The 26,799-nt window shown below is 37.9% G+C and overlaps 1 protein-coding gene across 5 annotated transcripts in view; it reads left to right on the top strand.

Annotated features, from left to right (window-relative positions):
* Positions 1 to 26,189, top strand: part of LOC126271961 (microtubule-associated protein RP/EB family member 1) — a 63,602-nt gene extending 37,413 nt beyond the window's left edge. For 3 of the 5 annotated variants that reach the window (XM_049974416.1, XM_049974414.1, XM_049974415.1), the window contains exons 4-7: positions 8,359 to 8,608; positions 15,874 to 15,974; positions 19,608 to 19,760; positions 25,295 to 26,189. In XM_049974416.1, coding sequence (XP_049830373.1) covers positions 8,359 to 8,608; positions 15,874 to 15,974; positions 19,608 to 19,760; positions 25,295 to 25,363 — 573 coding nt within the window. In that variant the 3' untranslated portion in view covers positions 25,364 to 26,189. The remainder of the gene's footprint in view (positions 1 to 8,358; positions 8,609 to 15,873; positions 15,975 to 19,607; positions 19,761 to 25,294) is intronic. The other 2 variants (XM_049974412.1, XM_049974413.1) reach the window with 1 other exon arrangement.
* Positions 26,190 to 26,799: the final 610 nt, after the last annotated feature.

The raw sequence follows: 26,799 nt of genomic DNA, 5'->3' as shown, positions 1-26,799 counted from the left end.
CTCGACCATAGGGTGCCATATATCACCTTACCAAGTCTGGGCAAGGATCATGTGTGTTTTTGGGTACCAGACCCAAACAGATGTTCCCGGTGTTAACATAAATGGCATGTTATCTACAGACGAAATCGTGATTGCTGCGCACTATGTTTGCGCCTCTGCGTCTGAGAATCATCCTCCAGCCTTTCGCACTGTTAATCGGCGGCTGGAAGGGAAAGTGCTATTGTTCATTACACGCCTCAGTGAATCCTGTAACGCCCCATTTCCAGAGTGGGAGCTCCTCAGTTCCCTTGCACATTGCCGTGACACTGCTTCTGGGACAGATAGGATCCACAGTCAGATGATTAAACATCTCTCATCTGACTATGAGTGACATATGCTCATCATCTTCATCCGTATCTGGTGCGATAGTGTCTTTCCATTACAATGAAAGGAGGGCACCATCACTCCAGTGCTCATACTATGTAAATACCCACTTGATGTGAATAGCTATCAGCCCATCACTCACCAAGGTCTTCTGTAGGCTGCTGGAACATGGTTGCCATTTTTTTTTATTTACAAAAAGCGTATGACATGACATGACCTGACATCATATCCTTGCCACATTATACCAGTGGAGTCTCAGAGGCCCATTCCAGATTTTTATCCGGAATTTCCTGTTGCTTCATACTTTCTGTGTTAAAGTTGGTACCTCCCATAGTTCCCTCGTATCCAGGAGAATTGAGTCCCGCAGGGCTCTGTAATGACTCTCTCTATTTTTAGTGGTCATTAACAGTCTAGCAGCAGCTGTCGGGCCCTCCGTCTCACCTTCTCTCTATACAGTCGACTTCTGCATTTCATACTGCAGCTCCAGTACTGTTGTTGCTAAGCAGCACCTCCAGGAAGCCATCCACAAGGCGCAGTCATGGGCTCTAGTACTCTAGCCCATGGCTTCCAGTTTTCAGCCGCAAAGTCGTGTGTCATGCACTTCTGTCGGCATCATACTGTTCATCCGGAACCCGCACTTTATCTTAATGATGATACACTCACTGTAGTGAAGACACACAAATTCCTAGGACTGGTTTTCGACACTCGATTGACTTAGTCCCTCATCATCATCAGTTTAAGTAGAAGTGCTGGCAGCACTTCAATGCCCTCCGTTACCTGAGCAACACAAATGGTGTGCATATCGCTGTATGCTGCTGCAGCTCTACCGAGCTGTTGTCCAATCCCCAGTTAAATGTGTGGCTCTCCGCTGTCACTTCCTCTTGATTCTTGAAGGGTTCCGGGGCTCTGAAGTAGTTTACACCGACGGCTCGATGGCTAATGGTCACATTGGCTTTGCCTAAGTGCATGGCAGCCATATTGAGCAGCATTCCTTAACCGAAGGCTGCAGTGTATTCACTGCAGAGCTGGTGGCCCTTTCTCTTGCACTTCAGTATATCTGTTCGTGCCCTGGGGAGTCTTATGTACTGACTCCTTGAGCAGCCTGAAAACTATCAACCAGTGCTACCCTTGTCATCCTTTGGTAGTGTCCATCCAGGAGTCAATCTATGTCCTGGAACGGTCCAGTTGTTCAGTGGTGTTCGTCTGGACCCCTGGTCACATTGGAATCCCACGAAATGAACTTGCTGACAGGCTGGCCAAACAGGCTACATGGAAACCACTTCTGGAGATGGGTATTGTTTCATCTTTGGGAGACAGAAGGGCAAAATCTCAGTATGCCCAACAAACTGTGAGCCATCAAGGAACCACAAATGTGAGGAAGTCCTCGATGAGGGCGTCTCGCAGGGACTCTGTGATTCTCTGCAGGCTCCGCATTGGCCATGCATGGGTGACCCACAGCTACTTCCTGCACTGTGAAGACCCACCTCAGTGTCGGTGCGGCATCCGGTTGACAGTGGCCCATATTCTTGTGCTATGTCCTCCTCTGTCTGCTCTGCAACTTCATCTTCGCTTGCCATGCTGATTATCATTGATTTTAGCAGACAAGGCCCCATTGGCTGATTTGGTTTTACTTTTCATCCATGAGGGTGGGTTTTATCATTCGATCTGAGTTTTAGCGCCTGTCCTTTGTCCCTTTGTGTCCTCCACCCTAATGCTTTTAGGATGAAAGTTTTAATGCGTTATTTTTGTGGTTGGCCAGCCACTGTAATCTGCTTTCTTGTTTTACTCTCTTCTGTTTCTAGCATCTTTGTTGTTTTCTTGTTCTCCTTCGTTTCTTTTAGTTTTTGTTGCCTTTCCTTTGTTCTTGTGGTCTTTTCTTTCTTCCCGTTTCGTATTATATGTCTCGTCTATTTTATTCTCACACTTGCGGCATCATTTTAGTAGGAACAAGGGACTGATGACCTCGTAGTTTGGTCGCTTTCCCCCTCTTTTAAGCCAACCAACCTTGCAGTTTGGGTCCTTCCCCCTCCTCCTTCAAACGAACCAACAATTTCATTTTTGTTCATTTGCTTGTTGACTGCTCAACAAATTAGCTAACAGTGAATAGTTACATCTGCTCCATCCAAAATGTTCAGTTGTTTATACATTCACCTGGAAACATTCTAGTAAGGGTACAGAGGATCTAAACATCCTGTTCAAAGTAGTTTTGCTGTTAACATTTGTTGGTACTGCACACTCTGCATTTAGGTGAGGCAAAGATAAATTTTTCAATTTTGAGTTTGAATAAAACTCCTCATTATAGAGACCTAAAGGCTTTTTAAATTTTGTGGAATATAGTAGCAAAAGTTTTATTTGGAGTTGCAAAGGATAAAGACTCCCTTTCTGGCTTTAAGGCTTTTATATAGGTAATATGAAATGTAGTCTTCATAGACATCTCTTGGGGGTTTGTAATCTGTACAAAACCTTTACTTATCAGATATTGCAGTCCTTAATAGTAGTGAAATCATTCTCAAAATACTGCAGCAGGCAGCAGATATTTCATGCTGTTGGATACCTGGTTGTGTGTGAAGCCAGTAGGGAACTACTTCAGAGAAAGCTGTGCTGTACCGTGTTAATCATTTCGTGGTGTAATTTTTCTTGACAAGGACAGCAATCGCCACCATATAATGATCAAAATTGTGTTTCTAAAACCTTATGTTACGATCATAAATTTTGCCATGGTGAGTTCACCAGTGCTGTAATTGCCAGAGTTTAGTATCTGTACACTTTCCAGATTCTAAACTTCTATGATAGTATTTGAGCCACTGTCTCGTATTCCACTCCTTAATAATTAATTGCACGTCTTGCAGAACTTTGAAGTGCTGTAAAGAAATCATGCTATTCAGGTTGACAAATAGAAAAGTCACCAGTAGCTGCCACTGAGATTTTAGATTTGTCAGTTTTATCAAGCATATCAACTTCGTAGAACTGTTTTCTAGATGGAACGTTGTTGCTTTGACCGTGTGAAAATAAATGCACGTTGCTACAATGGAGGAATATGTTGCATATTGTGTGACAAAAAGATGAGTTGTTAAGCCAAGAGTGTGGGTCTTAAAAGATAAAAAATTAGTTATCCTACATTATATGGGGCGATCATAGTTTCCTTTTGAGACCATTGCTGCAGCACATGACATAGTGAATAGTGTATAAAGCAAAAGAGCTGTGTTTTAATGAAGAAATATAATAAAATATGCAGGATTAATGTTTTGCCAGAAATTTAAATTTTTAATTTTTGTCTTTTTATAAGAAGCCATAACTCAAATTCTAGTCATGCAATTAATGAGAGAATTTTATTGTAGTGTTCTGAGAAGGTTTTAAGACCACTTAACTACAGTTATTAATTTATGGTATAAATTGTATCATGAACAGAGTTTTTAATTTTGCACATCCAAAATGAACTTTTTCCCCCTACATACAATCATCTGAATGTAAATGCAGGGTCTGGTATTTTTTAGTTCCAGGGAGACAGCAACATATTGCAAACAGCTCCTGAAAATTTCGTAGCATTAGTGCACATACGTCTTGAAAAAAAGGCTTCTAATAACGTAAAAAATGTAGAACAGAGAAAATGAGGTTCAAAGATTTTATTCTCATACTTCAAGTAATAATGTTACCTCAATTATAAAATCCTCCGTACTGATACTCCTCATCCACCAGGTTTCTCTTCTCTTTCTCCATCTTTTCTCCCCTTCTCACCTCCGAATGTGCCTGGCCTGTATTTGCGAGTAAGACACTGATCTGTTAGCTTTCTTGACCCTGCTTTTGTCAGTGTTGGAAAATGCTTTTGTTGTAAACACACCAGGCTGTATACCAACTCGCTTTAGCACTTCAATTCTGTCATTATTTCCACTATTGTTAAAATAAAACTGCATCATAGACACCTATTTTGAGTGCTCAAAGTCCACATAATATATTTTTATTTTTTTATTTTTTTTTTGAGCATTTCATATGAATTAAAATATTGATGCTGTCATTTGCATTTTGTGTCTTTCCGTGAAGACACTTCCTCAATAAATCACGGTTTGCAAGAAACCGGAATGTGGGCTTCATTGCATTCATAACAGTGTGAGTGTTTTATGTGAAATAGGTGTCATCCTCTAGTGTTGGTTACACCAATCATGTTTCGGACACAGATTGTTGTGGGGAAAAAGTTGCCCACACAGCATACCTCATTGCCTATTAATTCATTCCCCCCCTTCCAATAGCTCACCCATAAAACAACTGAAGAGAACAAATTTCTTTCAAAGTAAGCCTGCCTTTTCCTCCTAGTGGTTTTCCATCCCTCAAGTACTTTACCTTTCTTCTCTTTCAGTGTCGAAGCCTTTCACGAAGCCTCTTTTGAATGTGGCCAACACATTCCAACTTCTCTATTGTCATGTTTTACGGATTTTTTTATCTATTACATCTTTGAACGAAGAGGAGTCCTCATCATAAAGATATTTAGTATATCTAACACCATACTGATCCTCAGATCTGGAGAACATCCTCACAACTGCAGCAGCCCCCACTTGAGCCACTATAATTTTTAGAGCATGCTACTGGATGCTTTTCTTGCCACAGTTCCTCACTGTCTTCATAGTTGGACATTTTCCTTGTTGCACACTGGTGGCGGTTTTTAGACATAATTTCTACATCTAAAACTTTACCTGAGTCAATAACAGTACAGACATGTGACGACTTTTCATCAAGGTCCCATCTACAGACACACAAAGGTCAGTAACATTTGTAGGAGATTCACTGACATGGATATCTACTCCAGGATCTATTTCTTTTTGATTAATTTCTACCAGTTCCTGCAATGATGTCTTCATTGAAACTTAGGCAGTATCACATACAGCATGAGACATTTATTTTGTCAGACCTTGCACAAGGTAGAGGCATGTTTAGAAAACCACACAATAAATAACCTACCTTCTTCCTTGCCCTGTCCAAGGCATCTTAGAGCATATGATGACCTAAAATTGCTTTCATAGGTGCCATTGTCTGTTTTTTTGGGGGAGGAAAATGAAAATTCATAGCCATATGAATTATAAATAAATTTAAAACCACAAGCTATTCCCACACAAGCTATTTTGTTTCTTAAACAATAAGCGTACATTTCGTGTTTTTACAGCTAACACATGAACACGAAAACTTTATAGCCTGGCAGAGAAGCTCTAAATCAATAAATCTGAATCCAGTGGAATCCATATCATCATCATTCATGCACCTGTATAATTCTCCTATCCCAAGTTTAGATGCTGAAGCTGAGAGCTTATGTTCTTCATTTTGAGCTGCTTCCTCTTTTTTTTAACAGATTTCCATGAAAACTCCGTTTCCTAAACACAGTTTTCCACCACCCATTATACATAAATCTTGACTTCCAGGTGAAGTTTGTGAATTCAGTCTTTCAGCTACTAATATGTGTTAGTATTGTCAAAGTGTAAATAAACCACATGCAAGAAATAGGTATCAGCCAAAGATATCAAAAGAAAATAAACTCCACACTGGCAAAAATTCCACTGAAACAAGCAGTTTCCCAAATGTCTGAAAAGGTGGGAGTGGCCGCCAGTCCAGAGTTAATTAGTTTAACAAATTAAAGGCATTTCTAAAGCTGCTATCGTGATAAAATTCACACACTACATAGATTAAACGGTGTAGATCAAGTAAAAAATATTTTTGAAAATAGACTTTTTGGACCAATACCCATTACATCCCCCTTTTAATCTTTCATTAGTGTCTGACATTCATGTGATAAATGTGGCAGCGTGTACTATGGCGATGTTATCAAATGAGTCCAATTGGGACCAGCATGCTGTCACTTTTCTTGGCTATCAAACAACAACCACTGGTAGATATCAATCAAACAATAAAGAGTGTGTATGGGGCAGCATGTCTATCAACAATCACTTGTTGTGGAATGGTGTGACATTGATCAGGGAGGTAAAATCCTGTGAGAGATACTAAGGCATCCACCTTATAGCCCTGAATTGTCCCCATGCAATTATCACACCTTCAGGCCCTTAACAGAGGTGTCAAAGGTCAGAGATTCCTGTTGGACAAGGATGTGCAGCAGGGTACCATTTTTTACCATAAGGGTATCTTCAACATGGTGCATCGCTGGGATGATTGCCTCAGTGCTCATGGTGATTTTACCTGGTTGGCATTCACATTCTGATTGTACGGCCTTCAAATGAAAGTTTTTGATCGCTGCCTTATAATTGCTGGGACCCAATTTGTCCCGTATTCAGAAAAGATACTGTACAGCTTGGAGCAGGTCTAGAAATCGAAGATACGTATTCAAATAGTGGCTCTTCTTGTGCCCTTAGTATAAATTGAGAAACCGAAATGTTGTTGTTAGTTTAGAATAATGTTGTACAAGAATTCAGATTAGACTATGATCAGTTTCCCTTTTTTTGTGAAAAGTTTACAGAAGGGTAGACTGCATTAAGATAAAACAAAAGAATTTACCTTCCTTGGATAATATATTTCACAAAAATCAACATATTATTTGAAGGAAGGAGGCAAACTGTGAGGTTAATGTGGTGTTGAAATTCATTGTATTGGATGTTAAGTGGAATGGTCCTGTTGGGCTGTATCACTAATTCAAAAACCTCTAAGGTTATCTGTTATGACTTCATTTACTTTAGGCAGGCATTGTGTCGTGAGTGCAAGTCAATCTGAATGCCTTGGAACAGTTCCAATCATGAAAAGTACTGTATTCTGACACAACATACATACCTACAGACATTTGTTCATAACTGAGACAAGAAATACAGTAGTTGGAAAACGTAAATTGATTATATTTTTTGTTAATAACTGAAAGAAATTGTGTCAGTCTGTGTCTATTTTACACTCAAACTAAGTAATTTAAATGTACCCAGGATGAATTTTCATGCTGTAGCTGATACGAAACTTCCTGGCAAATTAAAACAGTGCTAGACCAGGACTTGAGCCTGGGACCTATGCCTTTTGCAGGCAAGTGCTCAACCAAGTTACCCTAGCAAGGCTTGCAACCTGTCCACACAGCTTTACTTCTGCCAGTTCTAATCTCCTACCTTCCAAACTCGAAGTTTTCAGATTTGAATCCCTGTCCAGCACACAGCTTTAATTTGCTAGTATATTTCAGTTTAAGTATAGATCACTTAAGAATTGTTTGTACCATTTCATTGTTTACAAATTTTCAAAATTCCATATAACAAATCTGTGAGAAAGTAAATTATGTTTTTATTCAGTCGGATATATTTTGTTATATGACCATGTATTGAATTTCTTTGAAAGACTGAATTTAATTTCTTGAAGACAATGTTATGAAGTTAAGCAAAGTTGTGTTGAGTTTGGGGCAATGAGCCTATAGTAAAAGACACCATAGGTACATTTTAACAGCATATCGTATATTCATTATCTTTTATGGGTACTGTTCTCTCTCTCTCTCTCTCGTAATCTTCCCTGCTACAAAAAGAATTATTGTAATTGTACCTTGTTAGTTGAGTTTGTTGAATGTTGCTGATGGTTTTATATGTAGTCTGTGCCATGTAGCTTTTGAAGTGGAAAAGTTATAAAGAGTAACAGATTAATGCATTCAATGATTTACCATCTCTCTCTCTCTCTCTGTCTGTCTCTGTCTCTGTGTGTGTGTGTGTGTGTGTGTGTGTGTGTGTGTGTGTGTGTGTGTGTGTGTGTGTGTGTGTGTGTGTTAAAAAAAAGGTCAGTACAACAAAATGAATAAAAAATGTGCTCTACAATTTTAATTCTGAACCCCTCACGATTATTTTTTCGACGCGATATTATAAGAATTTTGAAAATATTTGTTTCATACATAGTATACAGCATTGGTTTCGAACTTCTGTTTTTTATTTTTCCCCTTATGCTACCTTTTAAGTTCAGAGGTACTTTTATTTATATTGTTTTTGAAATGTGCTTGTGGTTTAGTTGTGTGCTTTTAGTTCCACAGAACTTTTTTCTTTCTTTTTACAGATTGTTCCTATTGATAAACTTATTAAGGGCCGTTTTCAAGATAATTTTGAGTTTCTTCAGTGGTTTAAAAAGTTTTTTGATGCAAATTATGCGGGGCAAGAATATGATGCCTTTAGTGCCAGGGGAGGTGAAGCTATGGGCAGTGGAGGTAGTAATGCTCCACGGGGTATAGGTGTGTCAACAACGAAAAAGGCTCCTCAGGTTCAGGTGGCTGCAGTCGCACCTTCAACACGCACAGCAACTAAAGTTGGTAAATATTAGAGTAACTCCATTGGAATGTATGTTCAGCAGTGTCCCCCAGAACATTTCCTTGTTTGTTTGTAAGATACTTAGAAATAATATACTGTAGGAGCAGAGGAAAATAAAGTGGACCAAAACAGTGGTACGTAATTCTCACCCTGAATATACAGTGTTAATGATGTATTGAATATGATCTTAAGCATTTAATATTATGAAGACTAAATTGTTAAAACAGAGTAGCTAATAGACTGAATCATTTTGGATTATGGTATATCCTTTGAACTTTGTGTGACATGTCGGTGGTTTGTAATTTTTGGAGAATGAGCAAATTGGTCCTTAAAATTTTGTACACATGATCCTTTTTTTTTTTTTTCTAGTGCACTTTTTTTCCAGGCATTAAATAATATCAACTTTTAGATCAGTCAGATGCCCATGTTGCATTTTTCAAATACTTACAGGGCCATAGTAGCAGATAATATATAAATTCATGGTGCCAGGCAAAAAATAAAATTCTGTTTCAGTGGTGGTTGGGAAAGTAAACAGTAGAATGTTCTAAAGTGATAATTATACTCCAGAATGGTTTTCCAGCAGCTTGACCCATAGTCTCCAACCTGTTTTTAAAGTCTTCAAGATTTCTTCTTGGATGCTGCAATTATCTGTTTGGCTTTGTTTCTTTCTTCAACATAACTTTCTCTGTCTACCTGAGTTCTAGTATGTAGCCATTTTTGATACACCTTTTTTCTTTTACAGGCTGCCTTGACTGTGTCATTCTACCAAGCTGTTTGCTTTATCCTACTTTTACACACTACTGTTCCAAGACATTCTTTAGCCACTTGTAGTACTGTGTCCCTGTACCTTGTCCATTCCTTTTCCAATGACTAATTGACTACATTCAACTAACTGGTACCTTTCTGAGATCGCTGTTACGTACTTGCGCCTGAGTTCCTTATCCTGAAGTTTCTCCATTCTTATCCTCCTACATATGGAACTGACCTCCTGCACTTTTGGCCTCACAATCCCAGTTTCACTGCAGATTAAATGATCAGTGTCATCAAAGAATCCCCTGAATACAAGTGTGTCCCTCACAGCCTTCCTGAATTCCTGATCTGTTATTATATAGTCAATGACAGATCTGGTTCCCCTGCCTTCCCAAGTATACTGGTGAATGTTCTTATGCTTAAAAAAAGGAGTTTGTGATTACTAAGCCCATACTGGCACAGAAATCCAAGTGTTGTTTCTCATTCCTGTTGGCCTCCATATCGTCTCCAAATTTACCCATAACCTTTTCATACCCTTCTGTTCGATTTCCAATCCTGGCATTAAAATCACCCATGAGCAGAACACTGTCCTTGTCCTTTACTCTAACAACTACATCACTGAGTGCCTCATAAAAACTAAATTGGTTTTTGGAAGGTTAAGTGTATAAAATATAGCATTGTTGCCTGACATAGTCCATGCTAAGGTACAGAATCACTTTGTGGGTATAGAAAGTTTTTGTGCAGACTACCGTCTCAAGAAAAAGTTAATTCTGTGTGTCATTGTATTTCCTGTTTTTAGAATAGTTATGATGTTAGTTGAAATTTGGTGTTTAAATTTTGGTTGGTACATAAACAGAATTACTTGCTGCTCATGATACTATCAACATGAAAAAGCTATTTAAATCACTTTCTAATATTGGGTCCCAGGAACAAGTTTGAGGAGTCTGAAATAATGATTTCAAAGTTTCCGGGATGGAAGCACATCCTTAGGATGAATGTTACTTAACACCTACTGTCAGTCCTCTCAAATACTGTGATCGTGGGGAGCTAGTTGAAGATTACAGTATTGGTGCATATTCCCATTCTTATTTCCTTGTAGCATATGATCTCACTTATAGTACAGTGAAATTGTTATAAATGTTGAAATTGGAAATAACTGCCTGTTCAGAGCTATGTCCTTCTTGCGAGGTGGTCTGCAATGTTTTGTTGGCTGGCTTTGTGCTGGTATCCGGATAAAGTTCATCACAATTCCATACCAATCTGGTGGAAACCCACTGTTAATTGTATTCATCAAATGAACTTTGTTGTTCTCTCTTATTACCAGAGTGTTGAAAGTCAGTAGTACATTTACTGAGCTCGATATGATGATAAATCTTTTTTAAACTCACCTGACATGTTGGAGAGCTTGTATGATGGTGGGATACTGCCTCTGAAATAAACAATATTGTATTCTTGGGAGGGAATATTTTTCTGCTTGGAGATCAAGACAGACAAAGGCACTACTCACATATTTGGGGGGGGGGGGGGGGGGGGGGGAGGAGGAGATCAGTTATTTTAGAGTTATTACTGAATATTTTAATCCTATTTGGCCACTACATTTGCATGGCTGTTCTTATGTTGTTAATGTTTGATGTTTTGCATTTTTTTGGAATTTCATTAAACTCTGGGCACAGTCTGAAGTTTTTGATTTAGATAGTTCTAAAGTGTGTGTATTTTACATGGGCCCGTTCCTCCTATGTTGATAGTTACAGATTTTACATTGTGTTTTTCTTCAGTGTGACAAAGATAAGGATAATCATTTGATCATAAGATGCAGGTCTGGTCACACAGAAAGTCCACATCAGTATTCTCTTCTGAGCACTTAATCTATATTATCTGTAATAAATTAAGTCTAGATTGCAAGGCATTTTTATTAAAAGGTGACCTGTTTTGATCATTGAGTGATCATCTTCAGACCTACAGTCACACTGATGAACAATAGAGTAGCAGCAGCAGCAGCAGCTGAATGCAGTTGACTACCATAATTCAGTGGTTCCTGCTCCACATACACAGCCATTGTCCATCACTGTGGCTGCAGATCTGAATATGACCATGTAATAATCGAAACTGATCACATTTCTAATAAATGTGCTTTGTGGTCTAGATTGTTATAATTTATTCCCAAGAGTGCTGATGGTGGTTCATGGTGTGGGTTTCTGTAGTCATGTCCTAGTTCATGAACCACGGGCAACATAAGAGTGGCCAAGTAAGTGGTCCCGACAGTCGGGATACCAGTTACTTTGGAATAAGGCTGGGCATCTTGGACATATTCTGAGTCGTGGTCGCCTTTGTGCTCATACGGCAAAGACTACCAAATCCACCGGTTAGTCCCTCAGCTGTTAGGGTAAAACCCAATGGAACTCGGGGCAAGTAAGGCTAGCAACCTGCTTCCCCGATACTTTAAATATGATGCTGGCAACTATCAGAGCAAAATGCCTCGGACCCTTGGAGGTGACGGAGTCCCACCTGTAACTGACAAACCAGGGACTCCTAAGATACGACTTGGCAAACAAATGGTAATGAGATGGGGAGCCATTAATATCAATGGGGGCTACTCTGGGAAGAAGGTAGAGCTGGCAGAGGCTGCAAGTAAGATGGGGCTGGATGTTTTAGCTGTTAGTGACATTTGGGTAAGGGGTGAGAAAGAAGAGGCAGGAGTCAAAGCAGGAATAGCACAATGGGGTGTAGGGCTTTACATCATGAAAGAAATGGAACCCAGCATAGTTACAATAAGGTATATAAACAAACAACTGATGTGGATAGATTAGACAGTGTCTAGCCAGAAAATTAGGATTGTCAGTATATTTGCATTGTGAAGGGACAGATCAAGATAAGATGGATAGTTTTTATGAGGCACTCAGTGATGATGTAGTTGTTAGAGTAAAGGACAAGGACAGTGTTCTGCTCATGGGTGATTTTAATGCCAGGATTGGAAATCGAACAGAAGGGTATGAAAAGGTTATGGGTAAATTTGGAGACGATATGGAGGCAAACAGGAATGGGATACAACTCTTGGATTTCTGTGCCAGTATGGGCTTAGTAATCACAAACTCCTTTTTTAAACATTCACCGGTATACTTGGGAAGGCAGGGGAACCAGATCTGTCACTGACTATATAACAACAGATCAGGAATTCAGGAAGGCTGTGAGGGACACACGTGTATTCAGGGGATTCTTTGATGACACTGATCATTATCTAATCTGCAGTGAAACTGGGATTGTGGGGCCAAAAGTGCAGGTGGTCAGGTCCATATGTAAGAGGAAAAGAGTGGAGAAACTTCAGGATAAGAAAATCAGGCACAAGTACATAACAGCGATCTCAGAAAGGTACCAGTTAGTTGAATGTAGTCAATTAGTCATTGGAAAAGGAATGGACAAGGTACAGGGACACAGTACTACAAGTGGCTAAAGAATGTCTTTGAACAGTAGTGTGTAAAAGTAGGATGAAGCAAACAGCTTGGTGGAATGACACAGTCAAGGCAGCCTGTAAAAGAAAAAAAGATGTATCAAAAATGGCTACATACTAGAACTCAGGTAGACAGAGAAAGTTATGTTGAAGAAAGAAACAAAGCCAAACAGATAATTGCAGCATCCAAGAAGAAATCTTGAAGACTTTAAAAACAGGTTGGAGACTATGGGTCAAGCTGCTGGAAAACCATTCTGGAGTATAATTAGCAGTCTTCAAAAAGGAGGTAAGAAGGAAATGACAAGCATTTTGGACAGGTCAGGAAAACTGCTGGTGAATCCTGTGGATGCCTTGGGCAGATGGAGGGAATATTTTGAAGAGATGCTCGACGTAAGTGAAAATGTGATCGGTAATGTTTCAGATTTTTAGGTAGAAGGGGATAGGTATGATGATGGAAATATGATCACATTTGAGGAAGTGGAGAAAATGGTCAATAGATTGCAGTGCAATAAAGTGGGTGGCGTGGATGAAATTAAGTCGGAACTCATCAAATACAGTGGAATGTCAGGTCTTAAATGGCTACACAGGATAATTGAAATGGCCTGGGAGTCGGGACAGGTTCCATCAGACTGGACAAAAGCAGTAATTGCACCAATCTTTAAACATGGAAACAGAAAAGATTGTAACAACTACAGAGGTATCTCTTTAATCAACGTTGTGGGTAAAATCTTCTCAGGTATTGTTGAAAGGAAAGTGCGAGTATTAGTTGAGGACCAATTGGATGAAAAGCAGTGTGGGTTTAGGCCTCTTAGAGGTTGTCAGGACCAGATCTTTAGCTTACAGCAAATAATGGAGAAGTGTTATGAGTGGAACAGGGAACTGTATCTATGCTTTATAGATCTAGAAAAGGCATATGACCGGGTTCCTAGGATGAAGTTATTGTCTGTTCTATGAGATTATGGAATAGGAGGCAAACTTTTGCAACAATTTAAGGTCTTTACATGGATAGTCAGGAAGCAGTTAGAGTTGACGGTAAATTGAGTTCATGGTTCAGAGTAGTTTCAGGGGTAAGACAATGCTGCAACCTGTCTCCACTGTTGTTCATATTATTTATGGATCATATGCTGAAAACAATACACTGGCTGTCCGAGATTAAAATATGTGAACACAAAATAAAGAGTCTTGCATATGCCGATGATGGCAGATTCGATTGAAAGTTTGCAAAGTAATATTTCAGAGCTAGATCAGAAATGTAAGGACTATGGCATGAAGATTAGCATCTCCAAAATGAAAGAAATGTCAGTGAGAAAGAAATATAAATGGATTGAGTGCCAAATAGGAGGAACAAAGTTAGAACAGGTGGACAGTTTCAAGTACTTAGGATGCATATTCTCACAGGATGGCAACATAGTGAAAGAACTGGAAGCGAGGTGTAGCAAAGCTAATGCAGAGAGCGCTCAGCTATGATCTACTCTCTTCTGCAAGAAGGAAGTCAGTACCAAGAGTAAGTTATCTGTACACCGTTCAATCTTTCTACCAACTTTGTTGTATGGGAGTGAAAGCTGGGTGGATTCAGGTTACCTTATCAACAAGGTTGAGGTTACGGATATGAAAGTAGCTAGGATGATTGCAGGTACTAGTAGATGGGAACAATGACAGGAGGGTGTCCACAATGAGGAAATCAAAGGAAAACTGGGAATTAACTCTATAGATGTAGCAGTCAGGGCGAACAGGCTTAGATGGTGGGGTCATGTTACACGCATGGGAAGCAAGGTTACACAAGAGACTCATGGGTTCAGCAGTAGAGGGTAGGAGTAGTCGGGGCAGACCAAGGAGAAGGTACCTGGATTTGGTTAAGAATGATTTTGAAGTAATAGGTTTAACATCAGAAGAGCACCAATGTTAGCACTGAATAGGGGATCATGGAGGAATTTTATAAGGGAGGCTATGCTCCAGACTGAACGCTGAAAGGCATAATCAGTCTATGATGATGATTGCTGCTATTTTTTTTTCCAGCGATGTCTTCATAATTAAGTAACTTACATTAGTTACATCTGTCCTTAGCTAAATTTCGGAATGAGGGATCTCATTCAGTACAAGGTCTACAAAGCAATGTCAAGTCCCTCTGACACACACCGTTGGGTGGCTTGTGGAGTATAAATGTAGATGTATTTTATGCAAACCAGTATGGATTTAGTCTGACCCTGGCACTCCTTTTTGTATGCGATAATAAATAAGAGTGGTTCAAATTCCACTTTTAACAAAAGATTAACAGTTCCCAAGTTAGAGATGTGTAAAGGCATAGCAGCTCAAATACAGTGCTTACTAAAGCACTGATGAGCCAATCAACCTTCGGATTGATGCTAGCTTTACTTTGTGTGCTAATAGTAAATATTATCACATCCATCAAAAGAATGTCAATACTGATGGTAATATACTAATTATTCTTCTCAGATGTGTTTGTATTTAACATTTGTCAAAAAGAAGTATCTAGTAGGACTGATCTGGTTGGAACAAAAAACTGCTACATGAAAAGGTCTTAGTAAATTCTTAAGTTTCAAGTATTAGAGTGCTGGTAGTGTCTTTCAACACAGCATTGTTTATCCATGCACTGCACACATCTCACCGTTTTCATTGTGGTAAGATATTTTAATGATCAGCTTGATTCTACGATCTGTCCCTGTTAAACATAGTTGCATGAGAGCAGTAAGAAGCTATATCCCACCATCAGATGCAAAGACATAGACAACCAATATTCTCAGCTCTGTATGAACCTGCTTCTGTGGAGAACAGGGTGGTTTAGCAAAGTCTTGTCCATACTGTCCAAACCACTCCAGTGGGCGACTTAAACTGGGTATTCATAAGCATGTTTACTTTCAGTGTGTAACTTGCATGGATTGTAGGTAAATGTTTATACTTGATTCTAAAAATTCACTCCTGCTCTTTGCATTTGCAAATGCTTAGTGTATTTTTAGTATGCATGGCTTTTGTTTGTAATTTGATTAGCTCACAGTGAAATACTACAGTGTCCAGTTTATATCAGAAACATTTTTTCTTGGTTTCTTTGTACAGCAACAAGAGTACAGCCTAGGCCAGCACCAAACAGGCAGTCTGCATCACAAGTACCAAATCAAAAACAAGATAACAGTCGAATTGAGGAGCTGAGTACACAGGTATTTAAAAAGTATTTTAATCAGAAATACATTATTACAATGTACCAGTATTGTGATTTTTATTAATCACATTGACTGTATTTAATGTAATATTAAAAATGGAATACTGAGATAGATATAACCATCATTCTTCTCATTTATACCCTTCTGAAATTAACAAAGGTAAAACATTCTAAGCATTAGACTGTCAGTTGCCTCAATAATAATAATAATAATAATAATAATAATAATAATAATAATAATAAACAAGTATTAACTCATTTCTGCCTAGTGTGACATAAATCACATGATATTCTACCATTGTTCTCCTCTTGTTGGTAACAATGCTTGCATTTACAACTCCTGTTGTATGTCTCCCTGTTTAGGAAGCTATATTGTTGATATGTAAGTGGGTTTCTGCAAGTAGAAAGTAGGAAGAGGACAGTGTCTGGTTGTTCATTTACTGAAGACTTTTTCTGTATAAGATTGTCTTAGAATAAAAAGTAATATTTTCTTAAGCAATATGCCTCACAATTTTTAAAACTTTTGCTTAATTATTATATTAAAGGTACTGAAATTCATATCATAGGTTAGCCACAAAATCCCGTTCATTATTGTGGTACCAGATCCAGTTTTCAGTTGTGTGTTGCACATGTTATATCAGGCAGTAAGTCAATATATTGTTTCCCTCTTTCTGAGAGGATCTGTAAAGTGCCGACATTGCTTTATTATTGAGAGTTATCGCAATAAATACAGAAGCTTGTCTCTAGTTCATTGCTCTGAACTGATGAAATTACTCGGTACTACTGAATCTACAAAATAAGTTTTGTCCAAGAACTCCCCGGATACCAAAATAAAATATACCTAGCAGAATATGTTACTGGGATTCAGGATTGGATATGAAAAATGAAATGTGGAAAAACATGATGAGAAAAGACGGATTTGAAACAATTGAGAGATTCGTTCACTCATGTGATAATACACAAAGTAACATAAACAATAACATGTGGAAGCTTCATCCATTACCAGATACGTTAAGAAAAGGTTTTTCTCTCTGCTTTCGGGCCGAGCAAGATTTGGATGATGATGATAACATGATAAAGTATTTTGTTAATTTCAGAAAAGTAAACTCACTAGATTTGGTACAAAGCATGATGCCTAAACACAAACATAGGTCATGTATTGGATCAAGGAACTGATCCACAAAAGAACAAAGTGTATGAGAAACCATTTGGAAAAATTGCTGCACCTCTGGTTCAAATGAATGATTGATAAAAGTAAAATCCACTCTACAGGTTTTATTTGCACATCTGTTTACATCACTAACACTGTTGGTTCACTTAAAAGAACGAGGTAATGGTGCAATTGGCACTATTTGCGAGAATTGTCTGACTAAATAATGTCAACTTATACCCTCTAAGACAATGTCCCAAAGGAATGAGAGAGCAGGTTTCTATCAAGAAAGCAGGAAGGAAAGTGGAATGATTATCACCAGATGGCTAGATAATTTTGTAGTAACAACTGCTGCGACCAGCCATGGGATCAATCCAGTGAGCTCTGTGAGCCGGTATTCAAGACAAGAAGAGTACTTGTACCGTGACCACATGTTATTGGAGAATAACTGACCGAATGGATGAAAATATAGTGTTGCATAGAGTGAACAAAGAAGAAAGTTCTCCCCCCCCCCCCCCCTCAGAAAGACAGACATGAGCACGCCACAATTGAAATTCGGCACTATATTGTGAAATGTTACCAGAGTTTCAATGCAATAATCTCTAAAGATCCTGGTTGTCCCCCAGGTAATCTGTATAAAAGTAGTGCTGCGTGACATCAGATAAAATGAAAAAAAAAATCATATGATAGCTATGGTGCCACAGAGAAAAGATGACACTGCAGTGCAGGAAACTGCAAAGGAACTTCAAGAACAATGTGTTGCAAATGTGATGTTGGTTTGTGCATAGTGTGTTTCATACTGTATTATAGTAAATGAATGCTGTTCCCTAACACAGTGTAAATGACACACTGCTTTATTTTATTTACTATCATGTATTTCACTTAAAATGTGTGATCTGCTTAGTGTGACATTTAGGGTGCACTCTATATTGTTTAAAATTTTAATTTTTGTTTAGCTTGATGTAGTACGTGTCATTAATGACAATGAACAAATAAAAATCTGATTTGTAAAATTCTGGAATGAAAATTAATTAACGTAGAAATGAATAAACAAAGATATCTCGACAAGAAAATGTATAAACCAGTTAACTATCTTTGTTTATATGCTGTTTGGATCATTACTGAATTGTTGTCTATGTAAGTGCTCTCCATTATATGAAATGCTCAGATAGAAACTATCCTCTGAACATGTAATATCATGTCCTCAGTTCTAACTAATCCCTATTATATATCCACCTGTGCAACATCCTACCATTCTCCACCAAATTACACCCCAACTAAAATTACTTTGCAATTGATGTTTCAGCAAATTGAGTGGTAGAGGCCAACTGCCAGCCAGTCTTGTTCATTTTAGAGTGCCTCATGCTTGTTGTGTAGCCAGTTTTATAGGTACATGGAGGGCCTTGTTAGTGTGGCTGGCTTCACCTCCCAATCCACCCGCCACTACTTGTAATGTCAGTCGCAAAGTAATTTTAATTGGATTACAGCTTTTTGCTTGTTATTGCATCATACTACTCTTACTTCAGGTCAGTTTATAAGTTGTTCCTCTTCTTTCGACTACTATTGCCTTTGTCTTCGCATATTCTTAATCTGTATTACTTGATAAATGTGTTGATTTCTTTCAAAAGATCTTCCTAGCCTTGACATTTTGGGCAAAACGGCTATGTTGCCTGTGAACATTACCATTGGTATAGCTTGAACTTTTATTCATCTGAAATAGTCTTTCAATTCAACAAACTAAATTTCTTAGTTACATTAAAGTCAATGAATTTGGTAAAGTGATTCTTCTTGGCGTACTGGAAATGACCATTCATGCAGTTCATAAATAAAATAATCACTTCCCATAGATAACAAAGGAAATATTTTCTGTATTTCAACGTAAAACATTTAACCTAGACACTTATGTTTGTATAAGACGATACATGTTTTGGCAGTTCCTGTACATTCATTTTGTGAAAAAGATTGTGTTCTACTACTTTGTCTGAAATGTAAACTAAATTCGTTCCATTTTCAATAAATAATAATATCTTCAATCTCGGACTTAGCAAATGCTTCAACAGTACTCCTGGTTCCCAGCCTTTATCCTGCCACAAACAGTGACATGCAACTCGTATTACACTGTCAGCTGTGGAGATGAGCATTGCTTTTTGGATCCCAGAAAGACATTTCCTCAGCACATGCAAAAAACAACTGAAATGTGCAAATTAGTGCTTTCAGTGTATGGATTACTCATTCATACCCTAATTTTTCAGAAATTGGTATTAATAGTATTGAATTCTTTATTTTCTTTAAGCTTTTGCATATAAATTTCTGCATTCACTCAGATGACAAAGCATAAAGCATTGGAAAATTAGATTAAGAAAATGAGTTAAGTGTAATGAAAGAAATGTATAATAATTTTAGTTCTGTGGTGGTCATTTACTGTACTGTTGCTGTTGCCTCAAAGGTTTGTGTAATATTAAGGTCGTTTATCTGTTTCAGTTGATGGAAATGAAACTGACAGTAGATGGTCTGGAGAAGGAGCGAGATTTTTACTTTGGCAAACTTAGAGAGATTGAAGTAATGTGCCAAGAAAATGATAATGAACAAAACCCTATAATTCAAAAAATACTGGATATATTGTATGCAACAGAGGTTTGTATGTTTCTTATTTTGTCAGCATGACTTTTTATTACTGAAGTGACATGGTATGAAACATAATGATGTTCATGCTATCACCTGACTCTAGAGATAGTCTTGCATTGGTGGAAGGAGTGTAGTTGGAATAGACTGATAATATGCAGTGGTCATTAAACCCAGCTGCTAGATCTCTCACCTTTTTCTGGCCAGTGAAGAAAGATGAATTATCACATGCCTGCTTGTAGTGTATAGACACCCTCAAAGAATTTTCACGCTTGGTTATCAAAGGCAAGAGCAGCTGATAGTGACCTAGCTGTGTAGTCTTTTAACCTCACTAATTGATCAATCTGGAGGGGTAAAGGGCATACAAAAATGTGTGCTAAAACAATCTACTTGATGCACATTGAGTCAGAAAAGATGCTATTTCAATCAAGCAATTGTTATACATAAAATAGAAAGAAACTTCCACTTCGGAAAAATATATTAAAAACAGATTCCAAGACTTACCAAGCGGGAAAGTGCCGGTAGATAGGCACAATAAATAAAACACACACACAACAAATTGTTATACATATATTGAAATGGGTAAAAATATGTTGGAGGTGTTAAGCGGTATGTGGGTAAGTAAGATATGTGGGTATGTAAGTAAGATATGTGCTGTAGTAGATCAGTAAATGTTAGTTCCTCAGAGCAAGCTTACACACAGAACTACATTAATTCTGTGCTGTGCCTGCATTTTAACCATGTACTCACAATCTCCGGGAGATTAGATAAATTCATAGGATGCCCTATCATTTCATTACTTTTATTTATTAGCTGTGTAGGAAAAGTAATAAAACTAGCAACACTGTGCTGTTGTACTTGCATAGAGCTGTGTGTTCACACCTTTCAGATGCTTGAAGTTTGTTCTGTAGAGACATCTTGTGATTTTTGAGAGTGCAATCAGCGAAGCTATGTTTCTGTTGTGTGTTACAAAAATGGAACAGAAGAATTGAACAATCTTGTGCCATCAATTTTTGTGCTAAATTTGGGGAATTCACAATGTGACCTTTAAAAAGTTGAAACAGGTGTACAGGGAATATCCCTTATCAAGAGTACAAGTTTTTCACTGGTACAGTTAATTTTTGGAAGGCTGAGACCACATTTAAGATGAACCTCACACAGGAACACATTAAACTTCAAAAACCAACAAGAACGGCAAATGTGTGTGTGCTCTTGTGAGGTTGTTCCTCCAGGACCAACAGCCAACCAAGTGTTTTACAGAGATATCCTTGAAAGGCTTAGAAAAAGAATGAATTAAATGAGACCAAACATTTTAGGCATCTGGATGCCACATCATTACACCGCTCCATGTCACACGGCCACTTCTTAGCGTGGAATTTTTCATCTCGAAAGGCATTCCTGTTTTTCAACAGATTCCGTATTGAACTGATCAGAGCCCTTGTGACTTTTTCTGTTCCTAAAATTGAAAATGTCTTAAAACATCATTTGGGACTCTGGAGGAGTTCCAAAAGAATGTGAATGACATGTTGAAGACTCTACCAGTTAAAGCTTTTCAGCACAGCTCCGGAGAGAAGGAACAACTCCGCCAGTGTATAGCTGCTGAAGGGAACTATTTTGAAGAGGATAATATTGTTTGAAAAAATAAAAACTTCCAGCCTCATTACTTTCCTCACACATCTCTTTATGCCTCTCTGTGACTCAATCCTATAACATAATTAAAAAAAATGTTTTTAGATATATGGAATTAATGAGACCTATCTTTTCGGCATGCGGACAAGCACAATAAGCTTCGCTATGCCTGCAAATGAATTCTTATCAGTGTATATTGGTTTTGCATGCACCAATTAATATTGCTACGTCCAATTGCCTTATCCACCTACAAAGTCTTGAGTGTCCATGTTGCGTTAATCGGATCTTCATGAATTTTCCAAAGTATACAGGTGGGTTACAATTCTTCTTATTACTGTACTACTCGGAATAACAACTCATACAATCTCTCAGTTAATAAAATAATACTATATTCTTTTCTGTGATGCACATAGAAAATACAGACCTTTCACTTATTCACAGAATCCAACCTCCTATTATGCTCTAAGATAACATTCGTCTACCTTTGTTCACTACCAGAGAGCAAGTCCTTCCTCTTACTGAGGAAAGGGTAAAACATCTTATGTATTTTGACATTTGAAAGCCAAGAATACATGACGGTAGGTACAGGCTCTACACTGGGCTATTGCTTCACCTTTTCTCTTTGCCTTTAAAGAAAACGAAAACATAAAAGTAAGAAATGCAAAAGGTACATCGCACTACCTCTCCTATATGGTGAGTGATAATGTTTATTCTTTCCATTCTTAATGCAGCAGTTAGCATTGAGCATAAACAATAGAATTCAAACTGCTGGAGGGGCTCTCTCACAGGGCTAGCACCAGCCTGTCTCTGTGATCATAGCTTCCATGGAAGTAGAACTGACACAAGGTCATATTGATTGAATTGGGACTGCTAATTCTTTCTAGAGTTGGGTCATAGTTGAACCCTGTCATGGATCAGGATTAATCTCTCTTTCATTACAGAGTAAGAAAATAAAATTAACAGCGCACAGTATAAAACAAAGTGGAGTACTTAAAGCATTTGGTAATTGCTTGGAGTGTTGTAAATAAGATAGTACAAGCCCAAAACTTGACCATTGTCAGTGCCCTATGAAACTACAGTGAAACATCACCACTACCATCTCACAGCCTCAACTAAAATGGACATGTCAAAATGTCTAAACAATGTTATGAAGTTATCTTCTGCAGAAGGGTGTATTATATTTATAATTAGGAACAGGAAAAGCTTCCCCCCCGCCCCGCCCCCCCCCCCCCCCCCCCCCCCCACATTCGCTGTTGCTTTCGTTTTGCCACATTCGCTGTTGCTTTCTTTTTGCCACATTCGCTGTTGCTTGCATCATCACATCAAGTGACGTTACACTGAAAATGAAAAGTTCAAGATAATGTAGGACTTGAGAAGATTAGAAGTGAAATTGCAGTTTGAATATTCAGTAATTACTATCTACTACGAATACCAGTATCAGAACACTTCTCTCCCCAGATTTACAGCGCTATATTACAATAAAATTGCAATTGTTGCAATATCTCATAAAATCGCAGATTTAATGTGTTTTTTCTGAAACCATTATTTCACATTACTTTATTTTTCATGTTAACATTTCCATGAAATTTTCATGTTCCTATTTCTAATACCACAAAACATGGAAGAGTTCTAAATATGTTACAAAATACTGGAAATCTCTTGTAACTTCATTGTTTTGAACGAGGTCTGTTCAAAACATTCCGGAACATTTGTAATTTCGTGCCAGTGGTGTGTTGGAGTAAAATGTAGTTGGCATCCCTGCACACATCTGTGTTTCATATGTAACTGATGGAAGTTTCATTGTTGCATCTCTGCTAGTTATTGTTCAGTGCTCTATTGAGTAGAACAATTTGCGAATTTCGGAGGAGGAAAAAGTGTCTGCTTAAGTTTTGTGTGAAACTCAATAAAACCTGTACAGAGGCACACGGAATGATGCAGGAACCCTATGGTGATGAATGCTTAAGCTGTACTTAGTGTTATGAGTGGTTCACATGGTTTAAAAACTCCCAGACAAAAGTTAGATGAGCCTCATTTAGGATGTCCTTCAACATCTACCGACAACACTCTACCAGGATGTCAGCAGAATTGTGTGTGCCAGTTGGGGGAGAGATTGCTGAAGAATGTAACATTTCAGTTGGATGATGTCATGAAATACTGACACAGCACCTTGGAAAGCACCTCGCAGTCTGTGAAGTGCTTTTGGATCACGCAAAGGAGAAAGATGTTCCTTAAGATAATCATATCTGATGATGAGACATGGATCTACAGTTATGATATTGAGACCAGGGTTCAAGCTTCACAATGGGTTGGGAAAGGTTTTCGAAGATGAAAGAAAGCTTTTCTGGTCAGGTGAAATGTCAAAGCCATGCTGCTATTTTTCTTTGACTTGAAGGATTAGTTCATTATAAATTTGTGACACATGAGCAGACTGTACTTTCAGTATGTGTAGCAATGCCTGCAAGAAAATGTGAGAAGGAAATGGCCTGAAATGTGGCTCTTGCTTCATGATAAAACCCATACATTCATCCCAGTTGGTGTGTGACTGTTGCACAAAAAAATGAAATCCCTGTGGTGCCTCAACTTATGTACTGTCCAGATCTGGCCCCTACAGACTTTTTATTTCCAAAGTGGACAATCCCATTGAAAGGATGAAGATTTGAAACAGTAGACAAGATAAAAGAAAATTTGCAGGCAGCACTTCACACAACCCACCAAGAAGTGTGCAGACTGCTTCTGGAAATGGAAATGGCATTGGGAGCAGTATATCAGTTGTGGATGAGAGTATTTTGAAGCAGACCATGCTCAGTAAGTAAAAGATAAGCATAGAAAAACGTTGTGGACATAGTCCCGAATTTTTTTGTACGGTCCTTGTGTCCTTGTATACTTGTCCTCAAATTGTCATTCTTAGTTTAATACTATAAACAAATGATTTTGCATTAATAGCTCTAATTAGTTTGAATAAACCAACACTGTAACACTGAACGGAATATCTTTCACATTTTCTAAACAATTATTAAGCCAATTTGTTCCTTGTTTTAGTTCATCATGGAAGAGATCAATTGCTCATGGTGCCAATCGCTGTTTGTCACATTACTGTACTTTACAGTTTCACTTGAGGGCTTTGGAGGTGCTGCTCCAATTTTTGAAAGCTTGATGCCGGTAGTTGTTCTCTGTGCCATTCTGTTGAAAATTCATTTCATCCTAATGACAATAAAAAATATTCTATATTTCCTTATAAAAAAGGTGCAATAAATACAGATGATTAAGTAGAATTGTATGTTGGTTTCGTTTTTTCAAAGTCTGGGGCTCATTTTCCCATGAAATGCTTTGTGGATTTGACAATCTGCACATTTACTGACACTCTTGACAACTGTTCTGCACCTCTTCATGTTCAAGGGCTACGTTAAATGTCTAGAATGCCATTTACACCGTGTCTCATTCCCATGATGTGTAAAATTGGTTAAGTTCAACTACATCATAAATTTATGAATTTAAGAAAAGTGACTGAAGCAGTAAAAATCCACATAAGTGCAAGTAGGACCAAAACACAGTGTGTTCCGTACAAACTTAGCTATCTATATAGATAGCTCAGCTGTCCTGAAAATCGAGAATTTAGATGAGTTTTGCATGTTGCCAACATCTACACTGGCAAGATATCAAAATATGTGACATTAATGGCCGTATATCTTTTGGTTGCATTGACTTAAAAGCTTAGTTGTTTCACACTGCAAAGTGCCCATACGTCTTAGTATATGATGTAAATTTCAACTTGATATGTCTACTTTTTCCAGAGGGAAAGGTTTCTTATGGAACACCAAAAATATCAATTATTGTAAATGTATGCACTACTGATTTGGTGCGGTAGATAAATTTTCTTTTGAGGGATATTCTAAAACATTCTTCGTTGGCTTTTTCAGGAAGGCTTTGCAGCCCCAGATGAAGTGGATGGTCAGTTAACTAATGACCAAATTGAAGAGGAATATTGAAAAATTTGCAGAAAAAAGAATGTGATGATTAAGGGCTTCAGTAATTTTTGTGCTAAGTGTCTTGTTTTTTTTTATACGTGTATAACTCAGAATTTTAAATTATCCCAGTAATAAACATAACACACTAGGTCAAAGCTTTTAAGGGCCCAAGTTTTTTAATTGCCATTTTTTGTGAATTTCAAAATTGGTGAAAGCAGTTTATATTTTAAAGTTGTCACACAGGCATTGTATAGAAACCGTAATTTACTCATTTCTAGTTGAATGTATATAGTTTATGGTACGTTTACTTCAAATGATTAGTATTTTATGAACAGCACACTTCAACAAAAAAGAAAATATTTTTTAAGTATTTTGTGTGTTTACACTTTGTCAAGCATTTTGTTCATTGTAATAATTGTTGATGTTTCAAATGTATGAGCAGTAGCTGCTCAGCCTCTTGGAGGAGTTTGTTACAGTGTGAGTGCTTTACTGCATTGTGAAGGACACTTGCGATGCTTTCTCTTGTCTTCAGAATTACTGAAGACATTACTGTAGGCATTGTTTGCACCATGATTTGCTGCTGTCAGGAGAGGTGCTTCATGTTGTACTGCTGCCGCCATCATGTGCAATTGATCTGCAGTGGAATATTAATAATATACTATTTGTTGTGTATTTTGAGCCATTGAGGTGACTGCAGTGAACTTCAAAACCTCAATATATACTTTGCTCATCTCGACTAACTAGAAAATATTTATATTTGTTTTAGTGTTTTTTCTTTAGTATCCTCTAAACCCAGTAAATCTTCAGTTAATGTATGATTTGCATTTAATAAAACTTCTCACATAGATTGTGTGTGTTTTTATTTTCCTTTTTGTTGTACCTGTTCATTAAAACAACTCTAAAAAATGGTGAATTTATTCAGTGTAGCAGAAATTGCACTAGATGTTTCCCTCAGGTTCACTATGAGTTTGTCTTGTCACATTGTTTACATTAATGGCAAATTCTATTCAAAACTGTTACAGCAAGAAACTAATGCTGGTGTCTTGGCAGTTTCTACAGTTAGTGACATTAAACTTTCTTATTGTTGTAGTGGAGTGAATTGGCACAAAATTAAGTTTTCAGTGCTAGGGATGGAAAATTGGTGCCTGATGTGACTCACTTCAGAACTTTCCAATATGTTTCTCCCAAAGTCTATCTTGTGACACTCTGTAATGTTTGCAGACTTCTGATGTCACAACTCTGCAGTGTTCAGAATCTGGAATCAAATGGAAGTGTGGCATTCTATTCCCAGTGAGTAGCACATGTGCAATCTGGTAGGCCTGCAGTGCAAAGAAAACGTCATTTGAGCTGTACCATTTGTTTTAGACACCAAGCAGTGGCAGGAGAAAATGCACACAAGTTACGGAGATGTGCAAGCTTTCAAAGCTAGTGGCTCCTTTTGGCAGAAGGGTGGAAGG

This window comes from Schistocerca gregaria, chromosome 5 (genome assembly GCF_023897955.1).
Source record: "Schistocerca gregaria isolate iqSchGreg1 chromosome 5, iqSchGreg1.2, whole genome shotgun sequence".
Taxonomy (NCBI): Eukaryota; Metazoa; Arthropoda; class Insecta; order Orthoptera; family Acrididae; genus Schistocerca; species Schistocerca gregaria.
This window is presented reverse-complemented; position numbering and strand designations above follow the sequence as displayed.